General features: G+C 29.7%; 1 protein-coding gene across 1 annotated transcript; it reads left to right on the forward strand.

Moving 5' to 3' along the window:
- The first annotated feature begins 10,126 nt into the window (after positions 1 to 10,126).
- On the forward strand, positions 10,127 to 12,343 carry LOC107175352 (HVA22-like protein k). Its single transcript, XM_052431615.1, has 5 exons — positions 10,127 to 10,417; positions 10,831 to 10,882; positions 11,054 to 11,117; positions 11,279 to 11,862; positions 11,957 to 12,343. Exons 1-4 carry the CDS (start codon positions 10,405 to 10,407, stop codon positions 11,501 to 11,503), a joined length of 354 nt encoding a protein of 117 aa, XP_052287575.1. The 5' UTR covers positions 10,127 to 10,404; the 3' UTR covers positions 11,504 to 11,862; positions 11,957 to 12,343.
- Positions 12,344 to 14,222: the final 1,879 nt, after the last annotated feature.

Below are 14,222 nucleotides of genomic sequence, written 5' to 3' on the forward strand. Positions count from 1 at the left end.
ATTATATAACATTACAAAGTATGCAAAATTCATTAATTTTTTCTTAAATGAAATCAACGATGATATAATTTGATATATCCATTGAATAATTGCCATAAGGAACAAACTGTAATTAACACAATATCTTTAAATCATTGGAAGAAAAACTCAAAAATACCACCAATTTTTATGTGCTTGTATGTGCTGAATATTTTCTTTATCTTCAACTCAATTCAAGTTATTTTACAGTGCAATTAGAGAGTATACTTATATGAATAAGAAAATTGTGATATTTTTTGTACTTAGATCTAGGGTTTATAGGGCTTTCATGCCGCTAAAATAGAAAGAAGTAAAAAAAATTACTTAAAATGGAAGTTTTTCATCATTTTCGGTATTTCCTATTTAGTGAGATTAGATAAAATCATTTTTAGTTATATGTCAACTTTTATTTATTTTTCTAATTTTCTCTTTGATGGAAAATCATTTTTTACCCTAAATGAATTACTAACAAACGACAATCAACTAATGGTGAGTTAACGAAAGAATGTTTCGGTATATTGTTTAAAAAGTAAGGATGAAATAGGTTATTACATGAAACCCTAAGGATGGGAAGAACTTTTTCCCTTCTTGAAATACAAAGCCCATATATATTATTTGATCATCAATTTATCATCTCAACTTTTTACTTACTATAATTCTAAATATTCTATTTAAAAATAGTATTGTTCTCATTTATTTATTTGTTTATTTTTTTAAAAGTCCTAAAGGAAGTAAATTTTAGGTTTTGTTTTTCGAAATTTTTGTTGATCTTCTTAATTATTTGTTGAATTCAAAAACTAAAGATGAAATGAATTTTGAGCTCTTTTGTTTTTATTTTTTTAGTATTAAAGTTGCTGAATAAAAAGAGGTCTCGTAAAATAAATTTATTTAAGGTCCCAGATACTCTAAAGCCGGCCCTTATTAGGGATGTCAATTCCTAAAATCTAACCTTGAATCCTAATGTTGTGTGTCATTCTTTTATTAATAGTATATTTCATAATTATTAAAATTATTTAATTACCATCCAATTAATGAATACTATATTATATCTAACTCAAATTGAAATTTAAATATTGCAGTGTCGAGCACTGCTCAACAAAAATTACACTTCTCAACAAAACAAAAAACAAAAATTACATGGGATCTTAGCGAGAGTAACCCAAGTATGATTGTGGGCTTGGAGGATGGGTCTTGCCACAAATTGGGTTGCCATAGGCTGCTCAGTCCATGGTCGTTAAAGCACTTCTCACGGTGGGCCCCAGGGGGGTGTTGTGGAAGGGTTCTTGCAAAAGTTGTTAGGTGTTTTAAGTTCAATAATTTGGTTCGTACTACTTAAAACGTTCTCTTGAATTACAAGTAAACTCCATTTATGATTAATTTTGTTAAAAAAAATTTCAAAAAGTTGTTAATTTCTTAAGATGAAAAAATCATGGACATGAATATATTTAGTATAATTTTAAAAAAAAATAATTATCATATAAATTCATGTTCTTATTCTTTTATTACAAAAAAATAATAATAAGGGGTGAGTAAAGCCATTCATATTCTTGATTTAGTAATTAGAACTCCATATTAGATCTAAAATCTGTTAGGATTCTAGATACATTAACACTTGTAATATAATCTGACGTAAGTTTATAATCTAATTGAATATGTAAGCATGTGCCAATCTGAATCTCAAATTTGTTACCGATTGATTCCCGAAGAAAAAAAAATTAAAAATAAACAAAGGACATCTATCTGCCCAAAGCTCACGTGTCATGCACCCATGTTCAAAACCACTGGAATTCTGTACAAGGGTATATCTGCATACTTTCTTATACAATAAGCTCTTTTAATCATTTGGATACAATTGGCAAGAACTTATGCAATTGGGGGGGGGGGGGGGGGGGGGTTTGAACTGCGTGCATTTTTAAATATAGTAAGAATCTAAGAAAAATAAGTGTATGATGTATAAAAACTTTAGGACATTTTGTAGTTTAGATCTTCATCTATTTTTGAATTGTTTTTTAAATATTAATTAATAGAGGACTGATTTGATGCATGTTGCCATGTACTTTGTTGTGATTTTTTATTGGTGGGGTAATACAATTCCACTAATAACATCATAACACGCGTCTTATCGTGCATCATAAAGTATGTAATTGTACGCATTTGATCATAATTCTTAATAAATAATACATATTTTGATTCAAGTTTATTACACCATTAATGATAGTACTATTTCGTCCAAGGGATTGATAAGACCTTAATCAAAACATTTCACAATTGTTTCATACAAAAAGAAAACTCATAATAGTACATATCTATCAAGGTGTCAAAATGATATGTTTACTCTACAGAAGTATTTTTCGGACCTCAAATAGCATTTTCCTTACTAGACGCTACCTTGCTACCACTATCCATTTTATACACATGCACACACACATATATATAATTATTATTAAATAAGAAATTTTTTTAAATTATCAAAGTAAAGAATAAATTAAAAAAATATAAAATACACAATTTAATATAATATATATATATATATTATATCTTTTAACCTACCCCTTATTTTAATAACGGAAAGGATTCTCTCCCTCTCTTTGTAAACAAAATTGAAGGGGAAAGATCGGAGTTTACACGCAAGACTTTTCCCAAAAATAAAAAATCAATATTCCAAGTCAAGCCTGCCAGCACATTCACACTCACACTCACACAGTCACACACTCAATTCAACCTCAACTGAGTCAATATATATCACTTCACAGTCGTGAGGATTGCATAAACGGACTTTGTGAAGAAGAAATCAAGAAACAAGAAAATGGCAGCAGCCACAGAATCAAAGACTGTTCATTCAGCAGCAGTCACCTATGTTTCCATGATTTCACTCCTCACTCTCTGCCCTCCTTTTGTCATTTTGCTGTAAGATTCGTACACTTCATCGTGCGATAAGAATCTGTTTCTTGATTACTTTCTGAATTACTTATCATGATATTATCTTGTTATTATTATTATTTTTAATTTTTTGTGGAAGTTAAAAAGATTGCCTTGTGATTAAATGTTCATAGATATAAGCAACCATTGGTCCATCGATCGTGATGTCGATGTGTTTGTAGTAATCAGTATAAATCTTAGAGCTATTAAAATAATTAGGCAATAAAACGATGTGTTCTAATTTTAATAAGGAAAGTCTAATATAAATTAAATCCAAGCCTTAGAAAGACTTAAATGGCATGTGTCATGATCTTATACAAAATTTAGAAAAGATTAGATTAGGAGAAGATCCCTATATTTCTCTTCTCAAATATTAAAAAAAAAAGATTCAAAGTTATTATCAACATTTATTTCAATGTTCGCAATTGAAATGCTCAAACACTATTAATTTTTTAGCAAATAAATATTTTCTAATCTTTATATCAACCTTCCTCTCATTCTAGGAATGAGCATTAGTGGTCAAGGTGAAATACTACGAGTAATGAATAAAAAATTGACATGAATATAAAGTCTATGATTATGCTTACCCTGGAGTCTGTTTTGGTCAAGATATAACTCCTTAAGCTTGGTCAAGTTGCCAATTGCTTTTGATATGGCTCCCAAGAAATCATTGATTGACGAAGATAATTTTTGTAGAGGAAGGTTGTAGCAAATATTTGTTGGGAGGTCAACAAATAACCTACTATATTCAAAATAAATGTTAGCTAGTAAAGAAGACTTGCTTAAGATGAAGGAAGGGAAAGAATCAGGGAGCTGGTTATAGCTAAGATAAAGTTTTTAGAAGTGATAATAGATTCCCAAGTTGAGAAGGAATAATGCTTATTAAGAAATTATTTGTTAGCGCTGGCATCTTCAATTATATAAAGATAAGTAGCGATTCCATGCCAAATATTTTATATAGATGTCACACATGCATATTATTAGTGAAGACTGATGACTACCTGCTAAGTTATTACATCACAAATCCAAGTTCAATAGGGTAGAAAAATTGAAGATTGATAAAGGAATGATTCCAGTTAAGAAATTATTTTGTAGCCATAACATCTTCAATGTTAGATTGAAATTATCCTGCCGCAACATTCCCCAGCTCCTCTGGAATTTCTCCTCAAATGTTATGAGTAACATATGCGTAGACATTATTAACTTATTACCCAGCTCTCAAGAATAAAAGAAATGAAACAAAAGTAATTAGTGCCTGAAGTGAATAAAAAATAGTGCTTTAGTTATGTACATAAATATTGCCAATGTTTGTAGTGAAATATTTGACTAATATCTGTTAAAATTAAATAGGTATACGGCAAGTAAGCAAGAGGTAGTAGATAGATTGTGTGTGGAAAAAGCTAAAAGATCAAAAGTGTGCCGTGCTGGATTATAGGAGGAATGCAAGATTCACATTTGGTAAGCTGGATTAAACAGAATATATGCTCATTAAATAAGATTGTATTAAACTGAATTTGATAGGATTGAACAAAATTATTTATTGAGGATTAGATTGGACTAATTGATGATTTATAAATAAAATTAGATAGTTGAAACTACTAATATAAATTTAAATATTTATCTCAAAACATTCTATTAGTAATTGTAAAATAGTATAAATATACAAATTTATATCATGAAATGAACATTCGTAATTAAACTTATTTAAAATATATGAGTTTAAGTTTAATTATAATTGGACTAAACTTTGTCAAATAATCTAAGGATTTTGATAGAGTAAGAAGTGAGAGCCACAACTCTCCCAATAAGAGTTGAACTCATGCCATACCCTCTCCATAAGAAAAGATATGGCCCAAAATTAAAATTTTCTAAAAATTAAGACAAAATAACTTATTTAATAATTAAAAACTCTACTTAAGATGCTGCCAAATAATATGAAAGTTCCGTTCCGTTATTTTTAACAGAGCTTTTAAATTAAGAAATAAATGATATTTTATATCACTTTATTAAAGAAAAGAATGAACCGCAAGATTGTAAGCCCCGTTCAGTTGCTTTATGAAAGCACGTGAATAACTGTGTAATCGGCCAAATACCATGAGAAATTCAGAGCTCCACACGTGTCTCAGCAGCTCGCACGAGTGCGAGAAGAATTTCCGGGCCGCGGATCTCTTGTTACCAAGGATGCTTCTCAGCATAACGAGGCCCGGGGACTTTCCTGGGCTTAAATATTTTTCTCAGCCCATCCGCGTCAATTTGCGGTGTTTGCCTGGGCGCATAAAATACTTTTTTTTGTTACGCTTAAGAATTTTCAGTTTTTGCGATGTGGGACCAAAAAAAAAAAAATTAAAATCATGTGATTCATGTCAAACATGATTAGAAAACTTTACCTTTACTCATTTTTATCAATCATTTATCATTAGGAGCAAGAGGGGGGAAAAAAATCGTTACCGTCGGTTGTCCTTGTGAATGGTGTGTGTTCGTTTTTATTATAATACACATAAAAAATTATTTCTTTTATAGAAACCATAAGAATGAACAAAAGTAAAGTTATATAATCATGTTTGATTGCTAACTAGAAAATATATTTATATTTTATTAATTTTATTTCTTTAATTTTTTTTATCTCAATGTAAATAGTAATAATAATAATTTTTTAAAATTTAATGATTTTATTTCTTAATCAATTAAGGTAACTTTAGACACACAGATTTTACACTCAGTCCCTTAGGTACTAATACTTCTTATTAATCCCCGAAGTTACTTTTATTTACTTATTTGAACCATATATGAAATTTAAAGAATGTCAATCTCATGATATTAATTGTATTACTTGTCTAATTTCAACACATTTTCAAACTAATTAATCCCACTACAAGAAAAAGTTATTTATGTGACTGTTATTTTGCAGTTACATATGACATTCATGACAGCTTTGTAACGACAAATGCTTTTTAACTGTATTTTTGGCGTGCAGTAACAAAAGGTCGTAACGGTCACCAAAATGAATAACCACCTAAATGCGGTCACATAAAGTAATGGGTTGGATGCAAGTTTTGTGACAGGTGGAAGCTGTCACAAATTTGTAATGCTTAATTTTTTTATAATTTTGTGATATTTGACTATTTGTCAATATTTTATCTCATTTTCCTGATATTTGTCAATTACAACACAAATTCAACGTTGTTCATTACAACATTAACACACTAAAATTAATTATCATGATACCATCCATAAAGTTCAAATTATATACTGAAAATGAGAGATTAACATCAAGCCGCAAGTCTCCAAGTCAAAAATTAAAAGTATACGCAAATACAAATACAAGCCTACGATACAAAGTCTTACAAAAATAAGTAATGAATCCAGGAGTCTCCAATGCATCTTATCAAACGATAGCCTACAATAGAAGCAACAATATATTAAAAATGTGCAAGACAAACACACTTAAATATCATAATTATTTAACTAAGCACTTCTTGTTAGCAATAATTAGAAGCGCTCTTGGTACAACTGTTAATGTCTCTATACTTTGTTGAAACTCTTAGTTAATTTGCAAATCTAATATTCATTTTCCAAAAATAATATCAACACTGAACATATGAAGAGTAATGAATCATAATTTTACAAGTAAAAGCGTTTATCTATAATTTGACGTCATAATTTGCAGGATAACTGCATGACGGTGTTGATGCGCATTGGAAGCATCGACTATCTACTAAAAAAACAAACATTTTGTTTTTCCTAAGAAACACAGAAGGAAATGTAGTCTATAGATAGATGATGAATATGCAGCCAATATATTTTACTAAATTGTAAGATGTAGGAAATGTAGGGAAGGGCATTAAGTTGCAAAGTTCAGTTCCAAGTTGGCAATAAAAATTGCTATTATGCTGCAACTTTTCTCAATATACTCCACACTTTTCACCCTAAATTATACATTTATTCTAAAATAATTTTTAAAAATCATTTTGAGTTTTAAGTAAATATTCACTATAATCTGATGATTGTTAAGTTCAACTTTAATTAATGTTTTACTAGATATTTGGATCGAAAATAAAAGCCTTCATGTTGGCATTTCCTTGTCCAGCCTTCACTCCTTTGACTAACCTTGATTTAAACATTATTCGTCTAGCAAATGAGTAGTACATTAAACAACTAAAATCTCTAAATAAATGTGTAGGATGGTCAATCCAAATACTAAGCTATTAACTACTAATGTTTACATTTTAGAGTTTTAATTTTTTTACTTTAGAATTTATTTGATTTAGCTGTTACTTTTAATTTTTAAAATATTTAAAATAAATAAGTCAACAATGGTCAAAGGGTTTAGTAATTGCGTACAAGTATTAGTGTTTTATACCCATACCTAATGCACCCAATGAATAGGTATAAAAATTTATATCCCGATTTAATTTTTTATAAAATATGGATAAAATTAGACCTGACGCCTAATTTTAACGTAACAGGCCCTTGTGCCTGTAGGGATTTTTTGCCATCCACATATGGGACTAGAACAAAGCCAACATGCCTATCTAATGAGACTGGACCATAATTTTATTTAATAGATCTTAGGCCTGGATCAGTCTAGTTGCTTCCTTTTTGATACCTTTGGCTGCTATTTGCGTAGCATTTACTTCTCATATTAGAGCAGGAATTATGAGATTAAGAGTAAAAATAGGTTGTTTACTTACATTAAAATAAGAGTATGAAATAGAAATCAAAATTCCATTTATGTGTTTATTTGTTTTAGATTGGGAGTCAGTTGTTTTAAATTATAATTTTACCCTTATTTAAAAAATTATAGATTTTAGTTACAAGTGAATAAAAAAATATATTTGTAAAATAAAATATTTATTTTATTATTAATTTTAATTATATAAATTAATAATAATTATCAATATTCTTAATTATATAAACCGTAATTTTTATTTAATTTTTATTTAATTAATTAAACTAAAATTATTGATAAGGGCAATACAAATGAAACATCATCATTAATAATATACTGCAAAGTTAATATTTTCTTAGAATAAACTATTTATTATTATTATCATTATTATTAATTAATATTAAAGAAATATAATACTATTAAAATTAAATAAATATAATAATATTATATTTAATAAGCCTAATATTATTATTTTTAATAAATGTATTATTATTAAATAATATAATAATATTATTTAAATAGATATGATATTTTTACTTTTAAATAAATGTAACATTATTTTATTTTAATAAATATAATTATATTATATTTAATAAGAAAAGGGTGAAACAAGAAGAAGACCTCCCCAGGGTAGTGGAATCCTCTTAAATTTCTAGCCTTAACGACACCGTATCATCTCCTTGGTCACCACGGACAAAATTTCTATTGTGAGCGACGCCGTTTTGTTCTCCATGCTCCCTACCCAAAAATCCACAAGTGGTGACTTCATTCAACTTTTCCCAGCCCACTGACAGTGACGAGCGTCACACCCACACCGTATTAGGAAATAATAATAATTATAAAATTTTGATGATGATGATTGAAATTAACTACCAATGTTGAATTCACCGTTAAGACCCTGAGGGAAACAAATTTATTGGCGCCAAAATCTTGATCTCAAAATATTGTATATATAATTTTACTGTTATGCGTCTCGTTGGTATATCATTTATTGGAATTAGAAAAATGTGTATTTGCTACTCGGCCAAATGATTCCATATTGAAATATGGAGATTGAATTCCTCCATCAATTAAAAAAAAAAATTGAGTGGAGACTGTTTTCTTCATTATAAAATATAAGTGGAGTAGATATTCCTAAAAAATTAGTAAGCGTAGAAAATATAAACAGATCAGTAGTTATCTGATTGTAATATCAGTCTAAAAAATATGCATGTATGTTCCAAGTAATAACTTTATTAAGGCAATTTGGGGTACATAGGTTGAGATTTTATACTTGTGCCGTGTGAGCTTCATGTAATTTTACATGGCCAAGGACATGTCAAAGTTGATAAACATGCCATTATTAATAAAGAATTATTGATTTAACATTCAAGATTATCGTGTGATATAAGACGTTATTTTAGAATTTTAGAATTATATAATTATAGGTATTTTGTTATTTTCTATTTTAATTAGCACCATGTTTTAGTTTTTTATTTCTATTATAATTATTATTTAGTTTCCTTTTTAGCTTAACTTTTACCTCATTATAAATAGAGATGTCTCTTTATTGTTTTCATAACTTTAGCTTTATTTATTCAATAAAACCCTTCTTTTAAAATTCTTTTTGGGATTATCTATTGAAACCTCTCTTGTAGAATCATTTGGGTTAGAGTGTAATCTTATCTCATTTAACACATTATTAAATTCTTATTTAGTTGTTTGCATTAGAATGAGATTTAATCAGTTTCAATTAGAATGTAATCTACAATTTCACTATTAATTCCACTTTCGCTACCTTGCTATGTTATCATGAAGTATCAATTCTGCTCTCGCTGTCCCGCTCCATCATCATGATTAATCCAAAATTTTAAAATAAATACATGCAACCAAAATCAGAAATTATTTGAACTTTATTACACTATTTTTCATTAGATTACGAATAGACTTTCAAAGAGATTTAATTTCAAACAACTTTAATTCGACAGTTACTCTCATTCACTTCTAATACTGCTAATAACTTAAAGCTAAAGTTTTTCTTCTTCAGTAATTAGATCTGAGCAGTGCAGGGTGCTAACACATGAGTATTTGTACTACAATTTTTAAATTGATTAAAACAAATCGCTTCACTGATCAGAATATCATCAATACCCAAAAAAAATATATTAAGAATTTTTAGAATTCACATGACAAAATATATGTATATAATTGATTTACGTGGGCTTTGTGAATCAACCACAGAAAAGCCCACAACATGATCCAACGAGACCGATTCTTCTCGGCCACTGAGCATAAATTTCCCAAGTTTCATAGTGAACGACACCGTTTTGTTCTACTTGCTCGCCACGCAAAAAACTGCCAAGGAGTCACTTCACTGAAGTGCAAATGTCAGTCATCTGCACAGTTCACACGTTTATGAATAAATTGAAAAACAAATAGAGAAATTATCCTCAAAAGATTATTGAAATGGCTCTCTCCAGATCCAGCTTATTTGTTTGTTTGATTAATAGTAGATCATGTATGCTAAACCTTGCATCGACTATTATTGTAATGTGTTACATAGATATCGATGTAATCTTGGAGTAATCTTTTATTGTTCTCACCTTACGGTGAGTAGCAGTGCTACATGGCGATGTCCGGTCTGCGTGTCCAGTGCTAAATAATCTAGAGAAATTTTTTTATTCTTATTTTTGTTTTTGTTATTTTTATTTTTCATTTTTGGGTGCTTGTACAGCTGCTCTGTGGGTGTTGCTTTACCAGTGTACTCAACATTCAAGGGAATTGAGAGGAAAGATGAAGATGAGCAACAAAAGTGGCTCATGTATTGGGCAGGTTGGAATTTATTTTTATTTTTATAATTTATTATTATTATTTTTTGTTAGGCTTGTCACCTTGCTTGTTTTGTTACATGAGGTTTTCATAGACTCCTAAATTTCCTCTGTTTCCATTATTTTTAGCCCAAGTGTTTTCCTGTTAGATGCTTTGATCAGTTGGGCAAAAAAATTGAATATTACCTTTATGGTTATAGTGATGCTGAGATCTTGCATGGGTGAAAATATATAGCTCTACTATTCATGATGACCATCAATGATGAAAGTAACAAATGTGCAGAAATTCTTATCACATGTTGATAAATTTTGTAATCAATAAAAGATAAGGCTGGTTTGATCTGAGGATATATATCTGGCATTGGTGCTTGCCCTTGATGAACTTTTGATAGTACTTGTCCTACTGACTATTTGCAGCTTATGGAACTTTTAGCATTGCTGAGGCTTTTGCAGACAAGTTTCTTACTTGGTAAAGTTTTTGAGTACTAGTGATTTCTTCCTTTTGCTTGTGTAGTAAGTATTTATCATATATATTTCGAAAAGATAAGCAAGTGTACATCTTTTCCCACGCATATACGCACGACGCTTAATTATCTATGCCTAATTGATGTTACTGCCTTATCTTGTTTCATCATTTCAGGTTTCCCATGTATTATCACCTGAAATTTGCATTTCTTGTATGGCTTCAGCTTCCATCTACTGATGTAAGTTTAAAAATAACGCTTGTAACTTTGGATCATATTGAAAAAATGGGGAAGTGTACTTGTATTTATATTTATTTGTGATGAAAATTAATGTAGCTTAATATGTTTAACTTTTGACTTCAAGTTAACTCATGGTGATAAACTTCCTTATTTCTTGTTAGGGGGCAAGGCAGTTGTACGAGAACTACTTGAGTCCATTCTTGTTGAGGTGTCAAGCTAAAGCTGATCAACTCAGGGCCACTACACACGCTAAATTTGATCAACTCAGGGCCATTACACAAGCTAAGGTCGATCAACTCAGGGCCCTCACACTGCGTCCATTCTTGTTGACGTGTCAAGCTAAAATTGATCAACTGAGGGCCATTGAGACATGGTATGTTATGTAGTGTTGTTATCATATTATGGGCGATACTAGTTTGACTTATCCGTTTGATTGAATGATAGTGTGGTACTCCCCATATTCTCAAGAATATACAGAAAGTTGAAACCTCTGAGCAAAGTTCGACTTTCGCTTCCATTGCGAAATTGTAACTTGTGGTAAATAAGGCACTTTAAAATTGTTTATATTGGGTCAACCTCAACCCATAGATACCCTGTGCAAGTCTTGCTGTATTGCACTCAACACTTCCCCTGTTGTTTCCGATGAAGTATATGCTCTGCTAAAATTTACAGGTTGGACGTATCAGCTCAATCAAGGCAGAAATTAAATGTGGGGGGGATACATTCTTTGCATTTTTCTGGTCAGGTAATGGTAGATACCTTTCTTTTGGTGCATGCTTGTCTTGTTAGTTCAGTGATTTCCATGTAGATTCGAAGTATTTTACTTGTTTCTGGACCAGCTCCAAAATATAGATCCAAATAAACCTGAAGGACGAAATGCGGTTGAAGACCTGGATGGAATAACCTCAGACACAGACACTGAGTCTGATCTTGAGGTTGAGGAGACTTTGATCATGCATGTCAGTTTCGGCAAATTGAGTTACTCTTGTTATGAACCGAGACCCTATCGTAGGATTTCCAAATCGTATCTGCTCGAATAATCAAGGCTTCTTTGCCACCTAAATGGGACAACATGAACATACGTTATCCCTCAGTATCATCTCTTTACAATCTCAAAAATCTTTTGGTCATTTGCATTTGTAAGGCGTACTTGTGGTAGTTCATTCCCAGAATTTATCTTTTGATGTAGTGGTTAATTTGTAGTAAAAAGTTTGAGATTCAGTGGACATGGTATTGTAAATTTTCAATTACGAACTGCACCTGGTAGAAATCAACTATGTTTTTGTATGGATTCTCGAAGTTTCAGATTTTAACATCAGATAACTAGGTTCTGTACAATTTAAATTTCGTTTTTCTAGTAGCATCCCCAAATACTCTAAATAGGCATACTTATTAGGAAACCTATTATATTAATAATCTTAAGTTAATTAAGATAGTCATTGGTCTTTAATTCTCAATCTAAAACCAGTAGAAACGTTCTGTTTATATTTTCCCACGTGGTATGAAAAATATTACTGAAATTGGTGTGCATGTTTTGGATGAACTATATGTACTTTTTCTTCTAAGAAAATCTTGATATTCAATGATTGTGATAAATTATTTGATTTTGTATTAACTGAAACTTTCATATTCTTATCCTGCTGACAATGGTGGCTTTAAGTATAGGCGAGAAAAGCGATTGCCTAAGGTCCTATATTATTTTAAGGCCTCATTTTTTTTTTGAGTATTTCTTAATAGTTCTTTAATTAATAAATATCTTTTTAAAAAAAATTATGTATTGTAGAAAACCCTATTAGACATCTTTATAATTAACAATTATACCATAACTTAGAATTATTTTTTATTTATTTATAGAAAATCAATATTTGGTAGCCTTAATGTTCAAAAGATATAATTAATAAAATTGTTTAGTCATTAATTCATTCATTATTAGTTTTTTTAAAAAAATTTACATTTTTTACCTTTTAACTTTCCTAAAAAAATGAAAAATTTTGACTTTTAATATTCCTTTTAATTCCTTGTAGTATAAAAAATCAATAGATAAATAGGTTTCTTGCTCTCTTTTTTTTTTTTTTTACAAAGAGAATTATTACATTCATTGATTCATTTTAAAAAGAAAAAATTAGTTTCTTAAAATACAAAGTGCATATCTATTATTTGATAATCAATTCATCATCTCAATTTTCTGCTATTCTAAATAAAAAAATATTCTATTTGAAAAAAATATTGTTTTTATTTATTTGTTTGTTTATTTTTGTAATAATTTTAATGGAAGTAAAAAAGATATCTTCTTGCTTATTTTTTTAAGTTTGGTTTTTGAAAATTTTTAAGATCTTTTTTATTACTATTAAAATTCAAGAGTTAAAAGTCGAATAAATTTTGTAGTCTTTTATATTTCTTTGAGTATTGAAATTACAAAATAAAAAAAGGCCCTACAAAAAAATTTTGCCTAAGGCCCCATATACTCTAAAGCCGGCCCTGCCTGCTGATAGTGGATTGTATATAATACAGTAGATTTTCTTTACAGTAGGTTTGAGGAAAATGTACAATCAAGCTCTCAATTAGTAGCAATCATGTATTGAAGTTTCCGAAAGATATCAAAGTTAACTTGAGTTTATATCTGTTACACTATGGATAATATGCATGATATTATGATATCGTTCACATCTTACAATATTATTTCGGAACCGGTGCTTAACAGGTTCCGTTCCACCAGAATTTTGTGACTCTCTCCATCTTCAAGTATTTTATTTGGAAAATAACAAGCTTACAGGTTCCATCCCTGAGAGCTTAGGTCGTTTCAGTTGTTTGAAAAAGTTGAATTTGGCGAGGAATAAGTTATCTGGCTCAATTCCAACTAGTTTTGGGAACTTGAAATAGCTTACAAACCCACATAGATTTAAGCTATAATGAGCTTGCTGGTGAGCTTAATCCTTTGTTTTTGAAGCCCCACCAAGCTCAAAATGTGTGACAAAGAACAAGTATTAAACTCACCATCGAACTCATTATAACTTAAATCCAAGTGGGTACGAAAGCCCTTCCGACTAGTTTGCACCAAGCCAAAAAATACGCTTACATTTCTCTAATTTGCTGATCATCATCACC

This window comes from Citrus sinensis, chromosome 7, assembly GCF_022201045.2.
Source record: "Citrus sinensis cultivar Valencia sweet orange chromosome 7, DVS_A1.0, whole genome shotgun sequence".
Taxonomy (NCBI): Eukaryota; Viridiplantae; Streptophyta; class Magnoliopsida; order Sapindales; family Rutaceae; genus Citrus; species Citrus sinensis.